The sequence below is a fragment of the Peromyscus californicus genome, unplaced genomic scaffold, assembly GCF_007827085.1.
Source record: "Peromyscus californicus insignis strain IS unplaced genomic scaffold, ASM782708v3 Scaffold_6__1_contigs__length_162567912, whole genome shotgun sequence".
In the NCBI taxonomy this organism is placed as follows: Eukaryota; Metazoa; Chordata; class Mammalia; order Rodentia; family Cricetidae; genus Peromyscus; species Peromyscus californicus.
In genome coordinates, this window is record NW_026294584.1 from 83,038,438 (window position 1) to 83,065,497 (window position 27,060).

Consider the following 27,060-nt stretch of genomic DNA (forward strand, 5'->3'; position numbering starts at 1 on the left):
CCATGCTGATCTGAATGGCCGGCATTGCCAGCTGGGGCCATGGTATTATCTGGGTCTGGGCTGCTGCCCAGGGCCGTGTCTGGGTCTGTGGCTCTACCACGACTAGGGTCTGTGTGGATGTCTATGGCTCCTGATAGCGTCAAAAGCTGTGCCAATGCCAGGGGTCTGGTCAGCCACTTGAGACCATGTTGGTGTCTGAGGGCCATGCTGCTACGCGACCAGACTGATCTGGGTGTCCTGTGCTGCCACCCAGGGCCATAGTGATGTCCAGGCCCAAGCTGCTGCCTAGATCATGTCTGGGTCTATGGTCCTGCTGCAGCTGGGGTCTGTGTTGATCTCTATGGCCCATGTTACCACATAGGGGAATAGGAACTATGAATGTTGAAATCCAAGGGCCGAGCTGAGCCAGCCCTGCCCTTCACTGGCCTTGAGATAGTTGGCCCTGTCCCTTGATGGACACTGCAGCATAAGAGCTGGCTCCACCCCTCATGGTAGAGCTGTCTCCCCTGCACTCCTGAGAGATGGCACCACCCCTCACCACAAGTGTAGGAAAGCTGTTCTGGATGACATGGTTATAGGAGAGCTGGCTCCACACCTCACTGGAGGGGGTTGGTCCCAGTAGCCTGGACTGACCAGCTCAACTACCACTCAGGTCCACATCCTGGGCCTTGGGCTGGCCTACCCTAACATCTACACCATCTGTGACCTGCTGGAGTGCATGAGGGGACTGGTCCTGTGGAACTGGACAATAGCTGCAGGATCTCTAGGACTCAGGGCAATAGCAGGATGTCTGAGAGGACTCTCAGATGAGTGAGGGTCCAGTGATGATGGTGTGCCAGAAAACAGAGGTCTTCAACCAGACCAACAACTCATTGTAATGAACATTTACAAGTAAAACTGAGTCGATAAAAGGGTACACTGTGTGGCACACCACAGTTCCCAATGCCACCAGAATAATTGAAGAGATGTTGGAGAGGTAGGAAGATGGAGGAGTGAGGAAGTTTTTTGTTTTTTAAATTTTTTTGGGTTTTCTTTTTAGTGGGAAGCTGTGGGGGTGAGGGACAGATATGGAGGGACTGGAAGGTGAGTGGGATTGGGGTACATGATATGAAATTCCTTAAGATTCAATAAATAATCATGTTATATAAAAACAACAACTTTGAGATTCCATCCCACCCCAATCAGACTGGCTGTTATCAAGGAAATAAATACCATGAGAATGTGGAGAAAGGGACCATTATGCACTGTCAGTAGAAGTTTAAACTGTGCCGACACTGTGGGAAGCAGTGTGGAGAAGTCCTCAAAAACCTAGTAATAGATCTATTATACAACCGCGGTTGGGCTTAGACCCAAAGGACTTAACATCTGTTTGAGAGATTTTGCTCATCCTTCAAGGCTACTCTACTCTCAGTAACCAAGGAATGGTACCAGTCTGGATGTCCACTAACTGATAAGTGGATAGTGAAAATGTGGTACATATGCCCAATGGAATATTATTCAGCAGCAAAGAGAAATGAAGTTATGAAATTTGCAGGAAAATGGGTGAGACAAGAAAATATTATATATTGTTTTCTATAAGTATGTTTAAATTATGTGTTTGTCGGTATGGGAGCATGTGTGCATGAATGCAGGTACCCTCTGAGACTAGAAAAGCTTTCAGATCCCCTGGAGTTTGAGTAGCTGTGACTCAACCAGCATGGATACCGCTGATTGGAACTCTCAGGTCCTTTGCAAGAGCAGTATCCATTGTTAACCAGCTCTTCCTCTCCCAGATATTACATGAAATGAAGTAACCCATGCTCAGACAGACAACATTTGCATGTTCTTTCTCTTATGTGGATCCTTAGTTCTAATTTTTTACATGTGCATTTGTAGATGTGAGTATGGGTAGAGGCCAGGAACCTAGAAAGGGGCTCTTGAGAGGGGAGAAAAAGGGCTTTAAGGGGAGAGAAGGGGAGGGTAATAGAACACATGTGCTTTGCAAGTACAAGTGGCAGTCCTGGGGGTGGGAGGGCTTAAGTAGGCATGGGCACAAGGACAGAAAGTGGGGAGAGTGTCAACCAATGTTAGGTCTCTATGAAAAAGCCACAGAGAAACCTGTTACTTTGTAAGCTAAAAAAGTTTTTCCTGTGCTGAACAGGGATGTGGTGGGAGGAGACACCGCATAACAAAAACTGCTGCTCCCTTCACACTGCCTGGAGTTAGGGGCACGCACTGCTCCGGAAGCCTTGACAGAAGAGCAAAGAACTCTTTGCTTTCATCCTTTGAACTGGACAAAAGCTTTCTAAATGCGTTAGATTTATGATTATAATGAAATGACCTGTGGAAATATCCTTCACAATATACCAGATTATCCAACAAACAAAAGATGAATCTGTCTTGACATTTTTGTATCAAATCTGACCTGCCTCTGTCTCTTATTGTCAGTCTCTCTTTAGAGAAGAATAAAGCAAAGTCATGATACTTTACAAGTCAGGATATTTAACAATTGCGTTTTGTGAGTGACATAAAGCATCCCTTTTAGATTATGTAAAGTACAAAAAAGACGTATCTATTTTAGGATTAGACAACGGAATTTCCATCAGGTTTTTAAGTTTTTTACATTGTAACTAGTTGTTCTACTTTGGATCACAATGGCATTAGAGAATGAGACAAAAGTAAACCAAGGCATGTAGGGACCAACCTGCAATGTCTGCAGCAGACACAGGCTACGGGACAAGGGCAGATGGAGTAAATGTTCACCATTCCAGAGTAGGATACACATCTGTTTATGACATACTCAACATATAGTTGAAAATAACAGTCAAACCACCTGTCTTGCCAATCCTGTGCCTCCTGCCTCACATGGATTCTGCTAGAAGGTAAATACTGGTGTTTGCCACAGTATGATCCTGGTTCCATTGGAAGCTCTGCCTCAAACCTGCCCCTTTCAGAAAGTGTGCCAAGTGGCGGCTCCTTCCCTGGAGCTGATCAAGACCACGCCTACAGGGTATTTAGGCTCTGGTCCATAGACCTGCCACATGATTTCCCCTCCTTCCTTCCTCCGAGATCACCCGGAAATGCTTTGCTCAGATTAAACCTGGTTCTTTACTTTTTTTGGGCTCGATTTAGCTTACTGTATTGGTGGAGGAACCTACTACCAGGGATTTAAAATACCTGTTAATGCCCACCACTCCTAACCTGGATGGAGAAAGCAGGCCCATGGTTCCAACCACCACTGATTCACAATCTTTTAATCTAAAACAAGGACCGCAGTGGAAGAACAGTAAGCAAGTATGTTAATATTAGCTGCTAGCATCTGTTTCTGCTTTTACTTGTTTTGTTGTTTGGTTCTACATCTAATTTTAAGTGATAAGACAAAATTAAGCTTGACTCTGCCTCTGCCAGGAAATGTTCATGTTTTGATTTTAAAGACCTATTTTCTACTTTGATTTCACCACTACGCATTCGTCACTGCTTACCCTTTATACAAGCAGAACTGTTCTGTACAACCTAACGAAAAAACTGTGAAAAAAATAGACCTGGTGGCACACACCTTGAGTCGTAGCACTTGAGAGGAAGAGGCAGGAAAAGCCGGGCTTCAGTCATCCTCCCACTATGTAGTGAGTTGAAGTCAAGCCTGGCTATGTGAGCGCCTGTCTCAAGTGGAAACATTAGAAAATGGAACTAGAAACAAACAAACAAATCTACCTCCTTGTTTTTATTTTGTTTGCTTTACCATAGAGGGATGTTCATTCCTGGTGTCTTGTAAGTGTAACTACACTCTTTGGAGGGAAGATTTGGCCTTCAGTGGAAAGGCAGCCTCTCTCACTGACTTTGACGGGACAGTCTACTTTTGCAAGAGTGAAATCCCACCAAATTGGCTTTCCAAAATGTTCTGTGGAAAGTAAGTATTAATAGATGCCAAGTCCTCACTCCCGACTGTCAAACAGGAGACAAATTCATCAGACAGCAGGGTCTGCTCTGGAATAGTTTCCTTGGGTATGTCACTTTCCAAAATCATGGTTGTTTCCTCCTGTCTTGAGTTTTGTATGTCAAGAGGATTGAATTCACCTTGATTTAAAACGAGGTTCAATTCATCAAGAATTAGTATTTTGCTTAGTAAAGTCGTACTTGAGGCAGAAAATGCAAAGTTGGGATATGTTTTCAGTCTGGTAAAGTGGTCACTTGTGGCCTCAAGGGTTGCAGACTCCTTCTCATCCCTGTTAATGAAATGGTCTTCCCTGGGGGGAATGTTTGAAATCTGGGGTTTGTATCCAGTGTTGAGATCAGGAATATACACAACAGAAGAACTGGTAGACAGCGTTGTTAGCGGACAGTCTCTTGTCTCCAGGAGTCCTGTGAGCCTTTCTTCTTTGTAACCTGTTGGATTGTATTCCAGCGGAGAGATTTCACTTATCTCTGTAAGCACAGGATCCACATACAGAGCTTGCTCACTGTCATTATTATCCTCAAATACACTTTTTTCCTAGAAAAAAAAAAAGACATTACTTCACTTTACAAACAAAACACCCCCCCCCCAAAAAAAAAAAAAAACAATCCCAAAAACTATTTAAAGGAATCAACTGAATAATTGAGTTAGGGATGAAATGTTCTTTCTCCAACTTCCCTTTCCTTCCCCTTTATCTTAGTGTTATGTCCTGGATGACTTTCTCCTGTCTTTTTGGTGTCTTCTAAACCTTTATTCAGGCCTCCCAAAGATAGAATTAAAAACAATCCAAGTCTTAAGCATATTTCTTGGTTAAAACCTTAAAAAAAAGTTTTTTAGCCAGGTTGTGGTGGCACACACCTTTAATCCCAGCACTCCGGAGGCAGGCAGATCTCTGTGAGTTCGAGGCCAGCCTGGTCGATAAAACGAATTCTAGGACAGTCAGAGCTGTAACACAGAGAAACCCTGTGTGAAACAAAACCAAAACCAAACAAAAAAAGTTTTAAAATTTTTATTTATGTATTTTTATTCTATCTTGGGAATCCTTTGTTCATATGACATATGTCTGGGCTAAGTTGATTTGTAGTTGTGCTGATTAGTTTTATGTCAACTCGACACAAGCTAGAGTCATTTTGGAAGAAGGTTGAGGAAATGTGGCCACCAGATTGGCCTGTGAACAAGCTTGATTGATGACTGATGTGGGAGGGCCTAGATCATTGTGGGCAGTGCCACCCCCGAGCACTATAGTGGTCCTGGGTGCTGTAGGAAAGCACACTGAACAAGCCATGGAAAGCAAGCGAGTAAGCAACTCTCCTCCATGGCCTTGGCGTCAGTTCCTGCCTCAAGTTCCTGCCCTGCCTGCCTTGGATGATGGACTGCAAGCTGTAAGATGAAACAAACCCTTTCCTCCCCAAGATGCTTTTGGTCATAGTGGTTTATCACAGCCATAAAAAGCAAACTGAGACAGTGGGCTCACCTAGCTTTAAGCAGAACCATGTGTGTCTGTTTTACAGATAGGCCAGCACTGCCCAAGATGTTGCTGTCCCCTCTGTTCTTGAGCTCACATGGCTCTTCTGCCAAGAACATTCAAGGAAGTCCTCATCTTCCCATATTTCCTCTCTGCATCCATCACATTTGGGCTCATTTTCTATGGTCACTGTTCTGGTAGGATTACATGTTTAGATGACACTTTTGTCCCACTAACTGGGTATTCAAAATGGTGATGGCTAAGCAGAGTTCTAGAAGTTCTGGAAACATATACTTCTGATCTTGGCTCTGTAGCTGGCAAAGCCGCACCCCCCCACACACACCCGTGCCCTTCCCAGGGCCATCCTGGTGCATACTCTTTTTTTTTTTCCTGGTTGACATAAATCCTAGTCCACCCCAGTGACACCATCTTCCACAGTCACCCAACAATAATCTTTGCATAGTCCATAAAGTTGGAGAAATGGACTGGTACCCTCCCTGAGACTTGGACACAACTCCGTCTCTTGTAAACAATCCTCTTGGAGCCTTTAATGCATGTTCCACAAAACATTTCTTCCCTCCCTCCTCTTCCCTGAAGACACTTACCAGTCTTTCTTCCTGAATAGTATAGTTTCCTTTTCTCCTGCCCTTTACTCTGCTAACTGTTCTTTCATCTAGGGTTTGAGATGCTACAACTTTGTTTCCACACACACATATACATAGCTATGTTTCTACTCTAATGACCAGACTGCACTCCAACTGACATTTCAATTGTGGAGATTTTGTTGTTGTTTACTATTTATTTTTAGAGTTATTTATCTTATTTTGTATGTACAAGTGTTTTGTTTGCATATATGTATGTGTATTATGTGTGTATATGGTGTCTGAAGAGGTCAGAAAGGGGCATTGGATCCTCTGGAACTGGAGTTATGGATGGCTGTGGGCCACCATGTAGGTGCTAAGAATTGAACCTGGGTCCTCTGCAAGAGCAACAAATACTCTTAACCACTGAGCAGCCTCTCCAGCCTCTACTTATTTGTTTTGAAAGATCTCATTATGTAGCTCAAGTTGGCCTTGAATTTGTGATCTTCCTGCCCCAGCCTTTCCAACGCTGGTATTACTGGCATACCTACCACACTGGGAACCAATCACGTTCTGTTTGGTGCTGTTTGATTACCTGTAGCAATTTTGCAACATTACTATTTTCCATTTTAGGAATATCTTCATGAAGCCACTTTGGGATTATCAGTAAGACTTTTCTTTTAATTCTAGAAAACAAAAAATGACACATTAGAAACAGTTCCTTCCTTCCTTCCTTCCTTCCTTCCTTCCTTCTTTCCTTCCTTCCTTCCTTCCTTCCTTCCTTCCTTCCTTCCTTCCTTCCTTCCTTCCTTCCTTAGATTTTTGAGACAGGGTTTCTCTGTGTAGCCCTGACTATACTGGAACTTGCTCTGCAGACCAGGCTGGCCCTGCCTCTGTTTCCTGAGTGCTGGGATTAAGGGCATGCACTGCCATGCTCTCTCAGCACATCTCTTTAGAATCAGAGCAGGCAATCATAGGTGATGAACTGAGCTAGAATGGTACAAACTTAACCTCATGAAGGAAAGTCTTCTGTCTCTTACTTAAAAAGGGTTCAGTGAGAAGCCAGTTTGATGTCTTGTCAGATGTTTCTCGTGTTGCCTTTGTGTATAAAAGCACTTTCTACATTGACTGTGCACACTCATTTGGGCAAAAAGGCTATACCAGGGTTGTAGACAAGACCACACTGATCTGAGGTCTATTTTTATACACCAAGAAACTGTGAAACAAGTAAGACCTGTCATTTGTTTTAGCAGGTTCCCTAAACACATTTATTAAATAACAACAAAAATGGCTGAGTGAACTTTGCAAGCTCCTTTGACCTTGACTGACACTAGGGAAGAATGATTTCTTTGTATATATGTATACAATCTTTTATGGCTCAGATTTCAAAATTAATTCACATTCTTTCTGTTTATAAGTAGACCAAGCTAGTGAGTTGATGATACTGTGATGTTTCACAATGCACATTGATACAGTATACAGTGATTTTACATATATATTTTTAATTTATCTACTCTTAGTTTTGTTATATTTATGTGGCGATACGATGTTCTGAAAATATTTTACATCTTGAAAGACTGAAACTTCTGCTGTACCTCACCGCCAGGATTAATAATACACCTCAAGGTCACTTAAGAGAACGCTAGCCTACGGTGTATTCAGTTTGTTTAATCCGCCTTTAAGAAAATACTGTAGTAGTCAATCTTACTTGCATTGGATTTCCCACGTAATCAACATTTACAACCTAAGCTAATGCATAGCTATAATCTTAAATTATCTCCTCTTCCGTGCCCCTGACCCAGATAATGCATGTGTGTCATTTGCTGAAAGCAGCAAATATAGAAGTTGAAAGCCACTTTCTAAAACCTACCATAAAGGTTGAAAGCAATCATGTATGGATATTAGTTGATAAACAATGATATTTTTCATTGGTGTTATCTGGGTCAGTTGGGATCAGTTGGAGCCAGGGACTTAATCCCTTGTAAAACTCTGTTAAAGATTTCTATAAAGTATCCTGTTCCTTTCCCATGTGATGCTTTCTGTGTTGATCAATAAAGAGTGAAGCCCTTTGTGAGAGACACACACAACATTCACAGACAGACAGACACACATGGGGAGAGACACACACAGACACATGGTCAGACAGATTCACAAGACAGCCTTCAGGCAGGTACAGGTTCAGACTCATACAGCAGACAGATGAGAAGGTACAGGGAACCTGAGGCAGAGGATTCCAATCTGGACTTTGTTCTTGGTTAAATGACTCCAAGGGAAGTGCTTTTACTTCTTTCCTTAATTCGACACTGATGCATTATTGGTAACTTGATCTTAATCACTAATACATAGAATCTGTGCATATTTAAAATGTGATTTTTGCCTCTGTTTTAGATCCGATTTTAATAACGGGCTTTTATCAGTAATGTATAGTTGTATTAACCAACAGTATCTACTTATATGTTAAATACTTATATTGGAATTATTTCTTCTTTCTATTTTACATGTGCACGCATTTTCATTATATACGTGTGGATTTGTGGATATGTGTACATGTGGAGGCCTGGGGACAACCATGGGTTAGGTGCTATCTGCCTTATTTTGAAGACAGGGTCTATCACCAGCCTGGAGCTTGGAAAGTAGGTCAGTGAGCCTCACAAATATGCATGTTTCTGCTTTTCCAGCACTGGGGTTATAAGTAAGTAACACAATACCTGTGACCTTTGTTAACTTGGATTCTGGGGCTCAAACTCAAGTCCTACTTTAATGAAAGAGCCATCTCCCAAGCCTCTCTTTTATTTTCTTAAAATTAGAATTTAAGCAATTAAATTATCCAAGAATTGTTCTATTTTCTTATGCATTATTGCTAACTAAAAGTCTTTGGGTCATATGAATTATTGTAATGAAATGGTTATTTAAAATTTCAAACTATCTAGGATATCTTTAGATGCTAATACTAATATTATTAATATTATCTTTAGACGATAATACCAGTTTTTACAGGCATTATTTGAACACTAAGAAGTTTCAAGAATCTTTGTAATTAATTACATTTTAAGACACCCCCAAGCAAAATTACATACTAGTTCGTCCACTTTGAAAAGGCACTAGGGATACACTTATTAACATATAATTTAAAATTTGAAATATTAAGTTCTGTGGGAAAAGCCTGTGCAGATAATAGGTTGGTATAATTTATAGACTAGCTTGCTTAAAATCTTTCTTCTTCATTTTGATTATACATTTAGATGAATGATTGCTTCATGAAATAAGTGTTGACACAAAAAAGACACTGGTTTCCAATTTCTGATTAGCTATATACAGTCTAAGTCAGAAACCAGAGAATGTTCATGTGTGTCCAAATCTGTGCATTATTAGACACACTAAAAAACTGTAACATTAAACATCTTTGGTCTGTAAACATATTAAAAATGCCAAATGCATCTGGTAACATATAGAAAATCAGAGGCCTTTCCTTACTCACATCTCATTTTGAACAACTAGGCAGAAACCTTTACTAATACTGTACTGGGAGAAGTTATTTGGAAGAAGATGGGCCCTTCCTCAAGACAACACAGGCTATTACTACTGATTTTTGTTGCCCACCATGACTAGATGGTAAGACATTATTTCTGAAGACACCATACACATTGGTTGCAGAATATAGAAAAATGATGCTGGAACTGACCTGGAAACTTCCTTCATACTGGCCAGTGTTCATAATGCTGGAAGGGTTTATGTCGGCCACTGGGGGAGGAAAGTCATCAATGGTTTTACCCAGTGGTAACCTCATGTTCTACAATACTAAAATGCCAGGCAAAATGTATTCACTGGTGCTATAGCGCCAAGAATGTTACAGGAGTGACCATCCACTTTCTGATTGGATTTGAAACCTGTCTACAGGAGGAAATTCAAGTGTGGTGTTAAACCTGGTTAAAAGCTCATGCCTGGGAAGGGCATAGACCTTTTGCTAAATGGTCCTGTTGTCAAATTGCCTTCTATGTATTTGTTTATACTCATAGATTAGTGGTATTCTCAACTTGGGTCAGAGAAGCTTCTTTTTACAGTAAGCAGCTGTCAATGCAGAGACTCATAACTGGTCAAAGTTCTGAGAAATAAGTAACTGTTTAATGATCAGTCTGAGTGGAATATCTAAAATACCCTCACCTTGCAAGGCTCAAGCCAGCATGGCAGATGAAGGGGTAGAAAGAAGGTAAGAGACAGAGGATAGGGAGGAGTGCTGTGAAATGCTGTCTTCAGGACACGACATGGTTGCCACACTCACAGACTTAATACCAGCTGTGGTTACCTGCATGAGACCTGTTCAGTTCCTGAATCTCACATAAGGGTGGAAAGGGAGACCCAACAACAAAGCTGTCCTCTGATCTCCATGCACACACCCTGTGACATGTATACACTCTTCCAGTCACAAATAACACACACACACAATAATGATTAAAAATTCTCTTTTTCAAAATAAAGATGTTAATGTGTAAAGAACTGACTTGACTATATTTTGGTAGTACACGTATATGGCCTAAATCAGGAACCAGACACTACAAGAACCTACCCTATTCGAAGTGATGTGTTAAATATCCCAATCAGAGTAAAAATCGGCAACATGGTGGACAAGAAGACCATTCCCGACAAAAATCCAATGTCTTGACTATTATCTAACAAAGGAAAGAAACGAAATTTAACTAGGCATTAGTGTCCATGTGGTGACCACGCCACTGTTTTCTGCACCCTGTTTAAAGTGACAGTCGCTGATCTCAAAGGGAGGGAAGGCAGAGTTAACATTCACCTGAGACTACAAAGTGACTGCCCTTCCAGATTGCCTGACTGTGTACCCCAGGAAACCATCTTCTGTCTGAGGAAATTGGACCGCGTCTATCTGAGGTCAGTGGGTTTCTAGAAGTGCATCTCCAGCAAATGTGGTCAACGCACACATACACAGTTTATGTGAGTAAGTGCTGTGATAAACCTCATTTGGTTTGTCTGACACAGCTGAGAATTCCCAACTGCTGTGACAATGTCTAAGGCTGGCCAAAGCCACAACTAAGATCTCTTTGTAACCTTTTCTGTGAGGCAACATTTATCTGTGACTTCTCACCATTCTTGAAAATGAAATTTGACCTATAAGAAAGCATAGTAATTCTGCCTAGAACAGTATATGCTGTGGGGAAGAAATAAAAATTGCCACATGTGACACCCATTTTAAAAACACCTTTCTTACATTTTGAAGTTGAATTGATCTGTTTAGATCTCTCAATAGAGTTTATCCAATGTGTGTTACTCATAGGCTCATCACATTTTCCCCTAGTACAGGGGAAGATAACCGCAGTATTTTCAGATCTCGAAGATATTTCAGACGTGATTTACCAATTTGGAACTTGTAGGATCATGCCGAGTTAGCAGCTACCTTTCCACCTTTCCATTCTTCTTTCATCCCTGCCTCCTTTGCCATTTTTCTTTGATAATTAGCACTAGGCAGCTACTAGACCCACACTAGTCACTTCTCTGCTCCGTTCACCCGGGGGCTTCCAGGTTTTCCTTCCTCCTCTTTAAACACACTTGCCAGGCAAGAGCCTGTGAACTTTACCTCTTTCAAATTCTCACAGACTAGGGAATTCATATTTTTCTAGGACTAAAGATGTATTATTGAATATTCTAAGCAACTATTGGGGTTGCAAGCTACTGCACACCATTGAGCATTAGAGCTTGGAATTAGAGAGAGGGTTATCAAGGTAACGTGGTGCTTGGGGACATAGTGTAAGGAGGATTATCAGAGGGACCAGGAGTCTGATTGAACTCTGCCGTTCTTCAGCTCTATGAACTTGGGGAATAATTATCAACTTGCTGAGAGTCACATTTTATTTTCTACAAGATACAGATAGTACTGTCTGTCTAATGGAGCAGCCATGAGTCCCCAGCCTCCAAAATTTCCACAGAAAATTCAATGTGCATGTATACAGTTAGGAATCTGTACTGGGATGTTTTTTGCCTGCTTCGTGCTTCTGTGTAACATGTGACATTTTCCTTCTTGTTTTGTTGTTTTTTTCCCCTATCTATGAAGAGTAGAAGCTCAAGGAAGACAAAGGCATTGTTTATTTTTCCTCTCTCCTTCCCTCCCTCCCTCCCTCCCTCCCTCCCTCCCTCCCTCCCTCCCTCCCTCCCTCTCCTTCCCTCCTTTTCTCCCTCCCTGCCTCCTTCACTCTTTGACAAGATCTCATGTAGCCCATATTGACGTCTAACTTGCTATGTAGCTGACGTGTTGAACTGTTGATCTTCCCGCTTCCACCTCCTCATTGCTAGGCTTATAGGCTTACACCACCAGGTCCAGCTTTGTCCACTTTTTTTTTCATTGTCAATTTCCCATCACCCAGAACAGTACCCAGTACATAGCTATTTAACACGTATTTGTTGAATAAATTCACAACAGTGCAAAAATACCAATACAACCTGCAAAATTCCTTACTCTAGTCCTGTTAGATTTTTGTGCCAGGAAATAAATAGTCTGCTAGTCAAACAGTCAGGTCTCAAGTTTTTCGATGTCAAACTTCAATTTAGAGTTATATTTGCTCATCGTACAATCTTATCTAATATTTTTACATGCCTGAAACATTTATGTGTGGCCATCAATAAAAACACATCAAGTCCATGTTAACAAATCAAATGGGATCTGGTTCATCTAAGAGGAAGAGCACAGACTTGTGTATTTAAAAGGATAGGGCTGAGTATGATGTTTCATGCTGGTAATCCCAACATTTGGGAAGCTAAGGCAGGAGGCAGGCTGTGAATTTCAGGACATCCTGGAACTGGGCTACAGAGTGAGACCCTGTCTTGAGAAGCAAAACAAAACCAAAAACAAACAAATAAATAAATGAAAGTAAGACTTGAATTTCTAACAGTTTTGTACGTTTGAGCATTCTTCAGCCTCCCTGAAGTTGAGTTTTCCCTTCTACAGAGTAGGTCCATGGCATTTATCTCAACAGGTTGCTCTTCGGATTGACAGATGATGTACATACAACCCTAGCACATGGTGGGCAGGTGATATGTTTTTAAAAAGACGTTTTTGGGACTTGAGACCCATAGCCTGCTGAAACAACAATGTAACCTCCTCACTACCACAGCAGACAGGTGCCCCTGATCTATTGCTTACATTCAGTGTAAGCACATTTTGAACCTAGTCAAGTATTTCCCAGAAATGCTGATATGTCATTTTTGGTGTGAAAGTTACCTGCTGAGGAGGCCTTAATTCCATGTACATACATACACACATACATACAAACATGTGCATTTTTTCTTTACCAGAAGTAAGATGTCCTTTAAAGACTGTAGCAGTGAGCATCTCAATCTTCTGAGATTCGTGGGATGATTTTGATGTGACCTGAGGAACTTAAAACAAGAAAGAGAGTATCAACATTTTGGGTCTTAGCATTCTAGTGGCCCACGTTCCTGAGACATTTTTCTCTTGTTTGGAGGTGATTAAAGTAGTAATTTTAATATATTCAGAGGGTGGGATAAAGCAAGGGCCTCAAATGTGTATCTTTTATTTTCTTTTCAGTGACTACATCTTGAAGGAGGAACTTCTGAATGGACAGTTCAAACTACACCAGGCTGAGCCTTTAATCCTAGCACTTGGGAGGCAGAGGCAGGTGGATCTCTGAGTTTGAGGCCAGCTTGGTCTACAGAGTGAGATCCAGGACAGGCTCCAAAAGCTGCACAGAGAAACCCTGTCTTGAAAAACCAAAAACCAAAAACCAAAAACACCAAAACCAAAACAAACAAACAAATAACCCCCCCACAAAAAACCCCCAAAACAAAAAACTACACCAGGCTTTAAAATACCAACATGGCTAGCAATTTCACTTGGTTTCTAGGCAACAAACACCAAGACAATACCAAGATAAAAATTCCACCCAGCCACAAAAATGCACAATAACTTGTTCCTACTTGGTTTCTTCCAATTGGTGATGATGCTATGATGTCCACATTGCCTTGGCCGTCCAAGCTGGGTCACCTCTGCCTTGGTACAGGCTCTGGTTTTGGCTGCACTAAGGTGAGCTTTTATGAGCAGACACTTTGAGGTTGTAACACAGGGGTGAGGTGTCACTAATGACTCCTCTCACTGCTTTCCTGCTCTTGAGGATCTTGGCCAGCCCTGTCTGGCCACCAGACTTTCAGGGCCCCACTAATGAAAGCTTGGGAACTGGGTGAGGTAAGAAGTCTTGGCAGTTAATTTACTTTAGGTCTGAATTCAAAAGAGTTCCAGAGCAAGCTTGCCCTTCTCCTGCTTCCTAATAAATGAGAGCTGTCAGAGGTGACTTCAAGGGCACAACCCTCAAGAGCAGAAGACAGCACTGAAGAAGGTTCTGATTCTGAAAGAGGTTCTAAGCTCAGCATCCCAGACGCCCTGCGTATCCAGCCATTCCAGGGTCACTATTCAAATTCACCTTTTGAAAAAGTGTTTTGCACAACTTGAGATGTTCCTGTTGCCAAGCCACCAAAGGCTTATGTGATAAAGTGTGGTCTCTGGAACACTTGTTAAGAAATGCACAACACATATTCAAAGAAAAGATTCCTATAGGCGTTTAGAATTTTTTTTGAAAGAGTTAATTGTATGCAGGTAACTTAAGGGCAAATTTCTGTAAAGTATGGGCTGGGGATTTTAGCAGACGAGAACATCAGGAAACTGTAAGGTCTGTCTTGTGTCTTGACTCTTTCCACAGCAAGAGGAAAGTGTTCCCTGGGAATTGTGGCAATCAGAAATTGTTTTGAGATTCACAGTGTTTCACTAAGTTTCTTCTGCTCCCTGGCAAATAATTCTACTAAATCCTGAGTCATGAAGGTTAAGTAGTCATGGCCACCTGCCAGGTTTGCTCATCTAGATGAATGGCTCACAGAGCAGTTGTCATCCTCACAAGTCAAGAAGGACTGGCAGCTACATGCTTTGGGAATTTAAGAGCAGAAATATAATATTAAAATGCAGCATAATTTTCCCTTTGGCAAAGGCAGAGGTTTACAGCATGTGTTGCCCGTATTTTTATTTTCACTTTTATTATTTGAAAACTAGCATTTTCATTTAAAAATAGTAAATTGAACTGTTGTATTTTTAATATAAGTTAATGTAATTTTGCTGTATAAACCAAGTTGATTATTTGGCAATGAAAACTTCATTGGATTAGTAACTTATATCATACAAGACTAACTGTATTTCATATTATTAGCCTTAATGAATAAATACAATTTTCCTTTAGAATCTGTTATCGTAGTTTCAAATCAACAAGGTGTGCTCATTGAAATTAAACTAGTCATTTAAAAGAGGTTTTTAATTATGAGATGGTAATTTCATAAAGGATTAAATATCTGAATAAAATAACTTATAAACAGAACTATCAGGGTAGAAATCAAATCTGTGACAAAATTTTTTTAGCATAGCATGAAATGAAACCATGCATTTTCCATGTCATACTGCCACCAAGTGGCTAGTTAATTTCTTTATAAATCACACTTAAATTTTTTTTTCATTGTAAAAGCAAAAGTTATGGTGAAGATATTTTTACAGAAAATAGAAGTGTGAGATAAAAACAACCCAATTCTACCCTCTTAATTCATCAGTTGTCAGTCTCTTGTAGTATTTTTAAGTATTCTAACACATGAAAGCACCCACAGATAGAATGACACACGCGTAGACTCCTTCACAGCTGTAAAACGTTGCTCTGTCTGTCAGCTTTAACCATTAGGCCGTTAATTTCCATGCTGGAGAAACCTCATGCTATCTCTGTTACTGCTTTATTAAATGCGGTATTTTGTTCACAATGGGACAATTCTGTCCTACAGTAGAATGTTACATTGTATGACTAGTATAGCTTCACAGGATATATTTCAGGATATTCAGAAACCCAAATAATTTCTAGTTTGGAAAATTTTTCTGATGTAGTTTGCACATACTATCATGGAAAGTAAGAGTGATCCTAAGAGAAGACAATGTGCCTGGAAAGAGTTGGCGTTTTTATAATAAAAATAGCTCCCCATTCTTGGACAAAAAGTAGAGCATAAATATACTCTTTAGCCCAACAAATACCAGGCTAAATTAACCAAATCTGCTCCAAAGGACTGGTTTTGGAAATAATGTATTCTGTTTGTTTCTTTGAGTTGGTGCCAAATGGTCTCCTTAGCTTTTCCCTGTGTGGCCACTTCCGGTCAACCATGTTATCACTGTGAGGCAACCACTCAGAATCTTCCAGTGTGTTTCAGACAACACAGAAGACCTCATATGCTCTCTGCTGGGCCTTGCAATCATGTCTAACTTCATCATAACTAAGCATGCCATTTACTGAATGAAGACTTAGGTATGGTAACCAACCAATGTCGTCTTCATGGCAGTTAAGAGTGGAATTTCTCACCTAGTTTCTGCACGTACTTTGTACTGGTCACTAGGTTCATGAATTAACAGTCTCACTTTTACAACAGGGCAGTTCAGGGTGGTGGACCTGCCAGCAGTCTGGCCCCCTAATAGGTAGCTTTGCTTCTCTGGGGACAAGTCAGTGTGTCATTCCTGCCTGGCCTCACTGGGTTCTCAATCCCACCACATTGTGTATTATTGGGCTAAAGCACTGAGCACTGATTCTTTAAAGCTTCAGCCTATGATTATTTTCTCCAGATATTTTTCTTGATCACTCTGTCAACACACGCTAATTAGGAGAGGCTTGGAAAGTACAGAAGATTATGGACAGCACACAGGATTTCAGATTGTGTCACAACCTAGAAGCAGTCATTTGAAACATTTGTTTTGTTTCCACATCAATACCCTCTTGGAGATCACATGCCTTAGCAATATCACAGCGTGTCTTTTGCATTCAGTGTTACATAATGAGCACTTCCTCATTAAAAATTTCTCAAAACACATAGTTGCTTAATACTCATCACACCCATGCAATGAATACCCATTCAATAACACTCCGATTGAGAAGCTGTTTTGAACATAAACTGTTGGCTCACATAAAATAGCCCAGGTCCTAGCTCCACCAATCGGAATTACATAACCCTAAACAAATTATTAGTTCCTTCCATGACTTGTGTTCTTCACAGCAAAACTGGAAGACAGCCATGCTTAACTCAGGGATTCTAATGAACATCTTAGTTACTGTTGTGTTGCTGGGAAGAGACACCATGATCAAGGCATCTTATAAAAGAAGCTATTTAATTGGAGACTTGCTTACAGTTTCAGAGAGTGAGTCCATGATCGTCATGGAGGGAACAGTGGTGGCCGGAATCATAGTTCAGAGCAAGTTACAGGCAGAGAGAGAGAGAGAGAGAGAGAGAGAGAGAGAGAGAGAGAGAGAGAGAGAGAGAGAGAGAGAGAGAGAGAGAGAGATTGGGTCAGATCTGGACTCATCTCTTCCAATAAGGAACACCTCCTAATCTTCCACAAACAGCTCCACTAACTGGAGACCAAGCATTCAAACATAGGAGTCTACGGGGGCCATTCTCATTCAAACCACCACAATGAGATAGTTTACATGAAGTACCTAGTACCATGTTTTACATGAATGAAAGCCTCAAAAATATTATTTATTGCTATGTTGGATATTTGAATTGGCTTCAAGTTCTTACTTTCATAATTAGCTTTGGGACAAATGTCACTGCACATGAATTTCCTTTTCTTATCTGTTGATTCTTTCCCATATATCTTGAGACCCACATTTCTAATTATTTTTCAAGGTTGTGTTTCTATATGTGGGCTTCTTTGGCCGCAGACATAGGCATCTATGGGACCGTTTTATTTATTTCTTCCTTTGCCAGGCTTTGTGTCAGTTAAGGACTGTATTATAAGAACTTAGATCATAGCTGACAGGTGCCATTCTGGACATTTCTTTCCAAAAAACAAGAGTCAAAGCAATAGGTAATTTTTTTTTAACCAAAGTACTATTTTCTTAAAACATAAACATCTCCGTTTGGTTCCTATCTTGCTAGTCTTATTTTAATAATTCAGCTGTGTAACAACATTTAAGTGTTATCATTCCGGGCCCAACCTGGGATGGCGGAATTCAATACCATCAGATCGAGGGCAATCATTTGGTCTAGCCTATACTGATTGGTAAAGTAAAGACACTGACCATACAACACCAGACAGGCATCAGAAGCCCAAGGAAGAAACAATAGTGTGCCAGCAACCAACTCACTGTGACACCTGGAAAACTAAGCCAGATCAAGTTATTTCATGGGTAAATGAATCGTATCATCCATGATAATTAGTGATGGCAAGGTATGCAGAGACACTACTAGCAGACTCTCTTAATTCATGAATTCCTCCCTTGTAGTATGTTTACAGAGAAAAGGGAAGACGGACAAAGGCATCCACGTGGACCACATAGAGATGCAGGTCAGAGGTCAAAGCAAGTCAAGATTCTACAGGTAAGACTTTTGCCTGTTGTCAAAGGTTCTTCAAAGTTCCGTTCTTGGTTTTGGGCACAGTACATCCCTCTTCTCAAGTCTGAATAGTCTAGTAGCCTCTTGGGAAGAACAGTGCACACTTCTACCCACTGAGCAATCACTCTAGTCCTTCAATACTCTTGAGTTGTTACTTATCCTACAGAAAAACAGTGATTTATTAGAGGCAGGACCAGGAGAAGATAATACCTCAATGAGAAGTCCCAAATGGCTCATATTTCAAGGAACAGCGTGTTTGTTTCATAGTTTATTAACTAAGAATCTACAAATTATAATTAATTTATATATGCCTGAATGACAAGTCTCTAATTATAAACAAGGGAAAATTTGGAAAACACTCTGTACACTGTTAACAAATTTGCATTACATTTAATAGCATGTATATTGAGTTCTATTAAGATGTTTGATTTTTTTCATCGTTAGACACTAAAAATCCTGAAAAACTAATAATGAGTACCTAAATAGCTCTGGTGATGCTACAGGTAGTAACTTCCCAGGAACAAAGTGAAAAGAAGTTTCACAGCTTGCTCACACTTGCCGTCCTCTGGAAAACCGTCCAAACAGGTGTCTGTCTTCTCTGGGAAACTTCTACTGAAAGTTGCAGTTAAGCACACTAATTAGTCATTATGAAATTACTGCCTTTCACTTGGCACTCTAACTTCATAAAAGGATTACTAAATTCAAGCCCTTTTCCATCACAGAGAAGTCTGTAGGACAGAGCAGTGTCTCTGATTTATATTGGTAATACTGAGTTCAGGGAACTGACTTTGTTTTCAGTATTGGTTTTCTACAAATTATTGATGAATTATCTGTTTCATTTTGGGTATTTTCTGTGCTTGAAGACCCCAGAAGTTTCTGTAGCAGCTGTGCAGGTTGGTGGCATAGAAGTCCTCAGTAGTTCGGTCTTGCTGAGGCCTTACAGCCAGAGCAAACCAGATATGACAGAGAGGGTCATGTGGACACCATTCCAGAACACAGACCTGTTTCCTGTGCTTTTTAAGAGCTTGGGCTGCCAAGGATGCCAGAAAGGGCAGACTCTCAGGAAGCAGCCAGACAGCACGAGAGAGAATTCCTAAGATTCTCTCATGCCCTCTGAAGCCTGTGATTGCTAAAACTGGATTCTACACTTGTCTCTCCCTGCTTCTTGCCTTTGCCAGGTGTTCTTTCTTAAGGAGACTAAGCAGCAGGCCCCCAATCCAGCACCAAGGCATCTTGCCAATGTGTTCCAATGACCAGACTGCAGAGCTGTTGACTCCTCCCCTAGGCTTTCCCACAAATCCCGACTTTTATAATACACCAGAACTTGGCAAATGTATCTTAGTGAGGGCACAGAGGCAGCGCCTCCACCATCTTTTGCAAGCAAAGCCCAGATAGGCCCAGTGCGTGTAAGTAAGTCACTAAGCCAAGCATAAACTCTAGAAAGGAGAGCAAAGAACTCTAGAGATATGGGTAGACATGCCAGATTGTGTGTAGTAGCTGACTATGTGGCCTTGGAGGCCCACCTTTTACTTAGTAATCTTGACCCTTGAGTCCCTGGGAATCCAATCTGAGAACCCCGTTTTGTTTACTATTTCCCTTGTATTTGGGCTCATTTAGATGGTCTTCTTTGCCTCTGGTTTCCATCAGAGTTAGCTAAAAAACCCAAGAAAAATCTGGGAACACTGAAAATTGAAAGCTGGAAACTAAATCTGGGAAGAATGATAATTAGCAATTCTCTCTATTCTTGGAGTGGGAGGATGGGTCTCATTACATATTCCAGACTGACTTAGAATTCACTATACTGTCCAGGCTGCCATTGAACTCCTGGTGAGACTCTTGCCTCAGCCTGGATTTACAGGTAGTAACCACCACAACCAGAGCTTCTATCTGAAGGTTGGTCTGCCATTTAAACATAGTTTCGTACACTTCATTACAGAAGAACCTGGGAGTGAAGCGGCTCAGGTATCTGCACAGGCATTTCCAAGCAACTGGCCCAGGGCTCCCACTCTGAGAAACATTGTACTCTAGATAATTTACTTGACTGGAACCTCTTCTTTGTTGTTGTTTTTTTTTTTTTTTTTTTTTTTTTTTTTTTTTTTTTTTTTTTTTTTTGGTTTTTCGAGACAGGGTTTCTCTGTGTAGCTTTGCGCCTTTCCTGGGACTCACTTGGTAGCCCAGGCTGGCCTCGAACTCACAGAGATCCGCCTGGCTCTGCCTCCCGAGTGCTGGGATTAAAGGCGTGCGCCACCACCGCCCGGCTCTTCTTTGTTTTTAATGTAGGGCTCACTTTGAAAATGAACAAGTGAGAAAATAATCATAATATCCCATCAACTACTTCACACTTTGTCGTGAATAAATGAGGAGGAGGCGGGCTCTGTTTGAGGGACTGATAATGAAACAAAGCTCTGCCCGAAGGGTTTTCTTATTGACACATGTGGAGAGCATTTAGACAGTGACTGGGATGGGACTGACACAGGCTCTTCCTAGGTCTCTAGGGAACGCAAACAGCTGAGCTGCCCTGGAACCCCACAGCCTGACTGTGCCAGGACTTGGCTATTGCCATGTTTTGTAACTTTTGGCAAGTTTTTGGACCTCATTGCCTTCATCTACATGGTGGAACAATGATCATGCTGGTTTTATAGGACCATAGCAATAGAGAACAATTCATAGGTAAAAAGTTTACCATAGTGACCATCCTAGAAATGTTAGCTAATGTCTTATATTCTGAAGACTCCCAGGCTTTCTAAGTGACTTGATAACATGCTAGGATAGAGGAACATGGGTATCTAACTAGCAAAACTTCCCCTGTGGATGTGGTAAAGCCTGATATTCTATTCTGAGGAACTGATTTTTTTTTAAATTTTTATAAAGCTCTGCTTTCCAGTAAAGGCTTAATATTCAAGGAAGGAAAAGAGATTAAGTCATTCAAGTCACCCAGCTCTTACTATAAATGAGCTCTTTCGGTTTCTCTTTGAGCCTGGGTTTTTCAAAAACTTTTATTGTTGTCATAGATGGCAGTACTTGAACCAGGCAGGCCAACCACGCTACAACTGACTAGCATCATAGCTTGAGAGCAGTTTTTGCTGCTTGTATCCTCCCCATCTATCCATCCATCCATCCATCCATCCATCCATCCATCCATCCATCCATTCATCCATCCATCCATCCATCCTTCCATTTATTGGCAGACTCTCACTACCTAGCCTAGGCTGAACTTGAACTCCAAATCCTCCTGCTTCAGCCTCCCACGTTATAGGATTATAGGCATGTGCATCCATGCCCAGTGTTCAAGACCAGGCTTTAAAGACAAGGAAAAGACGCTCTTCAGAGAGCAGCAATACAGAGAAATGCCTACTAGCCTAGCTGGGTATAATTTTGGAAATCAGTGACACACATGTAATAATTTAGAAAATAATCAGGACAATCCTCTGTGGAAGGAACATTATTGCTTGCACTGAATGTACTTCCTTATAAATAAACCCTTAATTACTTGGAGTTTAGCTGTTGGGGAGAAAAAACCTCCATTACCAAGCAAACTGGTTAACAAAAATAATATTATGGGAACATATTTTGTTTTCAATCACAAGTCATGTTGCTCTTCACCTGTGTAGGTTACTTCTTCCTGCTTTTATTTTTATTTGTACTTACAAGGTAATGAAACTTATTATGTAATTATTCTTCTCTATCTTCTCTAGAATAAAACTTCTCCAAGGTATATATCTTGGTCTTTGCTTACTGAGGTTCTTAAGCACTTCTAAGGCCTGCCAAGTGGTATAGGCTGAATTAATATTTAAATAACATGATAATAACTGGTTTTTCATGGATTCTTAAAAAGGTAAACAGTGAGGATTTGCTAAAACATATTTGAGTACCTACTATTATGATTTTCCTAAGTCAATTTAGTTTCTATTTCTAAACACTTATCTTTAAACTCACAGATAAATGTGGCTCATATCCCTCATCAAAGAAACTTCTTTTTACAACAGATGGAGATTGCTACAGGGATCCATAACTGGTCAAAATGTAGAGACTAAGTGACCACGGGTGGCAAAGACTTAATTAGTACATCTACAGCACAATCCCAGTACCTAAAGCTCAGGAGACATGATGGAAAAGGGAGCAGAAAGATGGTAAGAGCCAGAGGACCAAGATGCTTGCTGCAAGATAGTGTCTTCTAGACATTACAGGGAGCTGCTCCCATGATCTCTCAACAATATGGCTGCCTAAATAAGACCTGCATAATGAATACATCAGTTGATGAGCCAACGAAGATGAGGGAAATTTCACAAGACTCCACCCCTAGATGAAGAGCTACAGACAAGCAATGGCTTCTGAGGGAGGGAAAATTAGTTATCTTTGGGGTTAAGTTCCCTTATAGGCTATTCATCTCAAATTGTTAGTTCTGAACACATATACATAAGTACAACACTGAATGGATTCACAAATACATATATTTGCACAAGAAGGGGCCATAGCCCACAAGTGGTAGTGCAGGCCTTTAACCCCAGCACTTGGAAGACAGAGGCAGGTGGATCTCTGCAAGTTCAAGTCCATCCTAGTCTACAGAGTGAGTTCCAGGACAGCCATGACTTCACAGAGAAACCCTGTCTCAAAGAATAATAAAAAGAAGAAGAGGAGGAGGAGGACAAGAGGAGGGAGAGGAGGAGGAGAAGGGGTCATGAATTTGAGAGGGCTGGAAGGAGACATAGGGGTGGAAATGATGTAAATACAGTGTATTTATATATAAAATTACCAACAGAATTTAAAAAAAAACAATTTGATAACATGCATCTTAAAATGTGCTTAATCCCCCTCCGTGTGTGTGTGTGTGTGTGTGTGTGTGTGTGTGTGTGTGTGTGTGTGTGTGTTGCCTGAATATATGTGTGGTTTGTGTATATGTGCTTAACTTGGAGTATGTGTGTATATGCTTAACACTGAATGTGTGTTGTATACATGTATGTGCTTAACTGTGCATATGTGTGTATGCTTGTGTATGTGAGGATACTTTCTTCCATGTATGTGCATGTGGCAACCTGAGACTGACATTCAGTTCTACTTCTACTGTTCTTGGCCTTTTTTTTTTTTCTTTTTGAGACATTGATCCGTTACTGAACCTGGAGCTCATTGATGGGCTAGAGTGACTGGCTCGTCAGCATGTAGGATCTGCCAGGCTCTGTCCTCCCCGAGCACTGGGATTACAGATACACACTGTTGCACACGGCTATTATATGGGTGCTGGAAATGTGAACCCAGAGCCTCTTTCTCGCACAGCAAGCCCTTTACCTACCAAGCCATCTTCCCAGCATCAAATTTGCCTAACTCTTGATCTAATAATTCTTTTTTTAGACATAAAGAAGTAAAAGTTTAAATACAAATCTATTTAAAGAAGCTTACTGATAATGCTGAAATGAAGTAGCTGAAATTTTGTTTAAATAAGGAAATGAGGGTGGAGAAATGGATCTGCTGTTAAGAGCACTGTCTTCTCTTCCAGAGGTCGGCGGTTGGATTCACAGCATCCACATGTTAGTGCATGTGTAACTCCCATTTCAAAGGATCAGATGCCCTCTTCTGGCCTCCTTGGAGATTGCATGCATGTGGTGCACAGACATTATACATGCAGGCAAAACATCCATATATATTAAAAAAAAAATCATCTCAAAAAAGGAAATAAATAAGTCATGGTATGTCTATAAACTAGAACAATGTGTAGCCATTAAACAAGGTGTTTAAAAACTTACAAGTAGACTACATAAGCAAACCAGAAAACACTGCAGTTCCAATCACAAAAATGTACGTGCATAGGAAATACTAGCATAAATTCATTGACATGTGAGTAATAGATATTTCTAGATCTCACAGTAAACAAACGTACATTGTGTTTGCAAAGAAAAATATGTATTTGAGTTTAAAAATTTTTACTTTCTCTAGTATTTCCACTGTTTCTCATTAAATGTATCACGGGAAGGGATGTGGAACAAAAGAATAGCCTGTGGTTCCTTTAAGTGAGTGTGTGGGGTGCATAAATCTTCACGTTTGACTGCTATTTTGACTTTTAAGTGAAATTTCTTCTTATGAAATAAGAAACGTGAAGCTCAGACTTTGTAGGTTCTTATTCCCTTCTACCCTAGACCTTTGTCCGTAAACAACATTTGTGCTGGATATGATGGCACACGCCTGTGATTACAGCAGTTGGAGGGCTGAGGCAGGAGGACTGTCGCAAGTTCAAGACAATCCTGTATTAGAGAGTGACATTCTGTCTAAAACAACAACAACAAAAACAAAAACCACCAAATACGTGCATGCACACACCATTTGTTGGCCTGCCCCTGACCTGTAGAGGGACAGGTTATCTGCCATTCCCCTTGTTCAGACAGAACTGAATGACAAAGATTGGGAGTGCTGAGCAGTGGTGATGAGAATGTACAGCATTGAGCAGCTCAGTGCAATGACCCACAAGCAATGTGCCAGACTGCCTAGCAAAGCATGACTCACTTTCTACATTTACAAAGTGGTGCTAATTACACAACCAAATACGGTGAACATAGAAAACAAACAAGCTTACAGAGAACAGTGCTTTGTAAGTTTAAGCAAATTATGCTCAATTACACTCATTTGAGTAACTCTGGGTTTCATTAAAAAAGAACGGTGTTACTTGGGGCTAGACAGATGGCTCAACAGTTAAGAGCTCATCCAGAGGATCTGGGTTTGATTCCCAACACCCACGCTGTGGTTCACAACCATTTATACCTTCAGTTCCAGGGGATCCACTGCCTTCTTCTGGGCTTCTGTGGGCTCCAGGCACACACAGACAAACGTATAAATAAAACTCCCATACACATAAAATCAAAATAAAATAAAATTTGAAAAAGAATTTAATTACTAAATAAATATATTTTATATTGTATGGAAAGTCTCAAGAAGTTTTACCAATACCAACTTAAGACGGAAAATATTAAATTTTAACTTCTAAAAATAGAGAACTGATGATTTATTTGGAATTATTCTCCTAATAATGTAGCTCTAGGATTTGGACATCAGGGGGCGCCAAAATAACTTGGTTTGCTGGGCTCCATCCACTTGAAGTCACATATCATAGTTGTCAAGCTGTTGCAATAAGAACGACATTATTATTGATGTGAGTATAATTAAGCCAGATGCGTTGTTTCTGGAAAGCAAAACAAAATCTGGCGTATAAACTATACATAAAAGGCATACATCTGGTTCATGGAGCCACTCTGGAATATTATGACAATTGTACTTGTTTGGCTTTTATTACTTGCTTACAATTGAAATCTATTCAGCTAAGAAGGTGGTATTGTGTGGTGTGACTAAATGCATATGTAATTAAACTAATAATAATAGGAATGAGCTCTTTCTATATCTCCATCAGTGAGGTCTTGCTGAGAAGTCATTAATTCCATGGTTAAGTGTTTTTAACTCTTTCGGGTTACTTTTAATATAGAGATAATCAGTGTTTAGTCACATTATATGTTTTTTTTTATTTTTTGTGATGCATTTATTTTTTCTGTAACTCAATGATACTTTCCAAAACAAGGACTGATAACAAATCATTGTGTTTGTGAGGATTGTCACCCCAACTGTGTGTAGAATTAGTCCCTTTGTGGGAAGAAATGTGAGTAAATGTGTTGAAACCCAAGCATCTCCAGGTGGCTTAAACCATTTCACAAATTGTCAGCCTTAAAAAGCTCAAAGCAAATGATGATTTCAATATTGTCGCCCTCCACAGAATAGCCTTTCTCAAGGGTCGCAGGCAAGCTGAAAGAACACTTAGAAGAAGATCAAAAGGAGAGATGCAGAGAACACAGTATTTAAACATACCCACCTGTGAGGGGAGTTTTGTGAACAAAAGGCGAACTCCAAGACTGCCAATGTCTTTTACCCGGTCCTTGACATCTCACTTGAAACATATACTTGCTGTTGGGCTCCAGGTAGAATTCTGACTGCTGCACATATGTGAAGTTAGTGTCAAATTCCTTAACCTAAATGGATGCATAATGGTAGTGAAGTGAGGTGGTGAGGAGGAAATAGTTATTCCATTCAGCAGATCTAGGTAACACCCACTAGATTCTGGGCACTTCCCAGAGCCAGAGAAAATAGGCAAGAACAGAGTACTATAAAATGTACACAACCACATGCAAGCTTTAGAATTAAAAGCAAAATCCATACTGGTTTATATTTGACAAACTTAGAAATCTTCAGAAATTCCAAAATATGATACATTTTATACTTTGGAATAGCTGCCCGTCCCTCACCCTCCTCACCCCAGTGGATGGAGGATTAATCTGTTAATCATTTGTATTCTTTATCCAGGCTGACTCCAAATGGTATGTAGCTGAGAATAATCTTGAACTTCTGATCCTCTTGTCCCCACCTCCCAGCACTGAGATTTCTGATATGCACCTGTTGCCTAGTTACTTGGTGCTGGGGGTTGAATTCAGGGCAAGCATTGACTATTTATATGAATAACCTCCCTGAATGAGGAAAGTGTCTCATTTATTCATGAAAAATTAGAAAAAATACTCAGAAGGTAAGTCGTTAAATTGGTTCTTATTGAAGATTTGTGTAAATAGTACAATATGTATGAGTGTGTGCACAAGTATATGAGAGCAAATAAAACATCCAAGAAAAGTGGA

The 27,060-nt window shown here is 40.5% G+C and overlaps 1 protein-coding gene across 1 annotated transcript in view; it reads right to left on the bottom strand.

Moving 5' to 3' along the window:
- Positions 1 to 3,685: 3,685 nt before the first annotated feature.
- Positions 3,686 to 27,060, bottom strand: part of Il23r (interleukin 23 receptor) — a 64,464-nt gene continuing 41,089 nt past the window's right edge. Inside the window, exons 7-11 of the mRNA XM_052721960.1 lie at positions 26,250 to 26,406; positions 13,283 to 13,369; positions 10,542 to 10,644; positions 6,573 to 6,663; positions 3,686 to 4,468 (exon numbers count right to left, since the gene is read on the bottom strand). Coding sequence (XP_052577920.1) covers positions 3,830 to 4,468; positions 6,573 to 6,663; positions 10,542 to 10,644; positions 13,283 to 13,369; positions 26,250 to 26,406 — 1,077 coding nt within the window. The 3' untranslated portion in view covers positions 3,686 to 3,829. The remainder of the gene's footprint in view (positions 4,469 to 6,572; positions 6,664 to 10,541; positions 10,645 to 13,282; positions 13,370 to 26,249; positions 26,407 to 27,060) is intronic.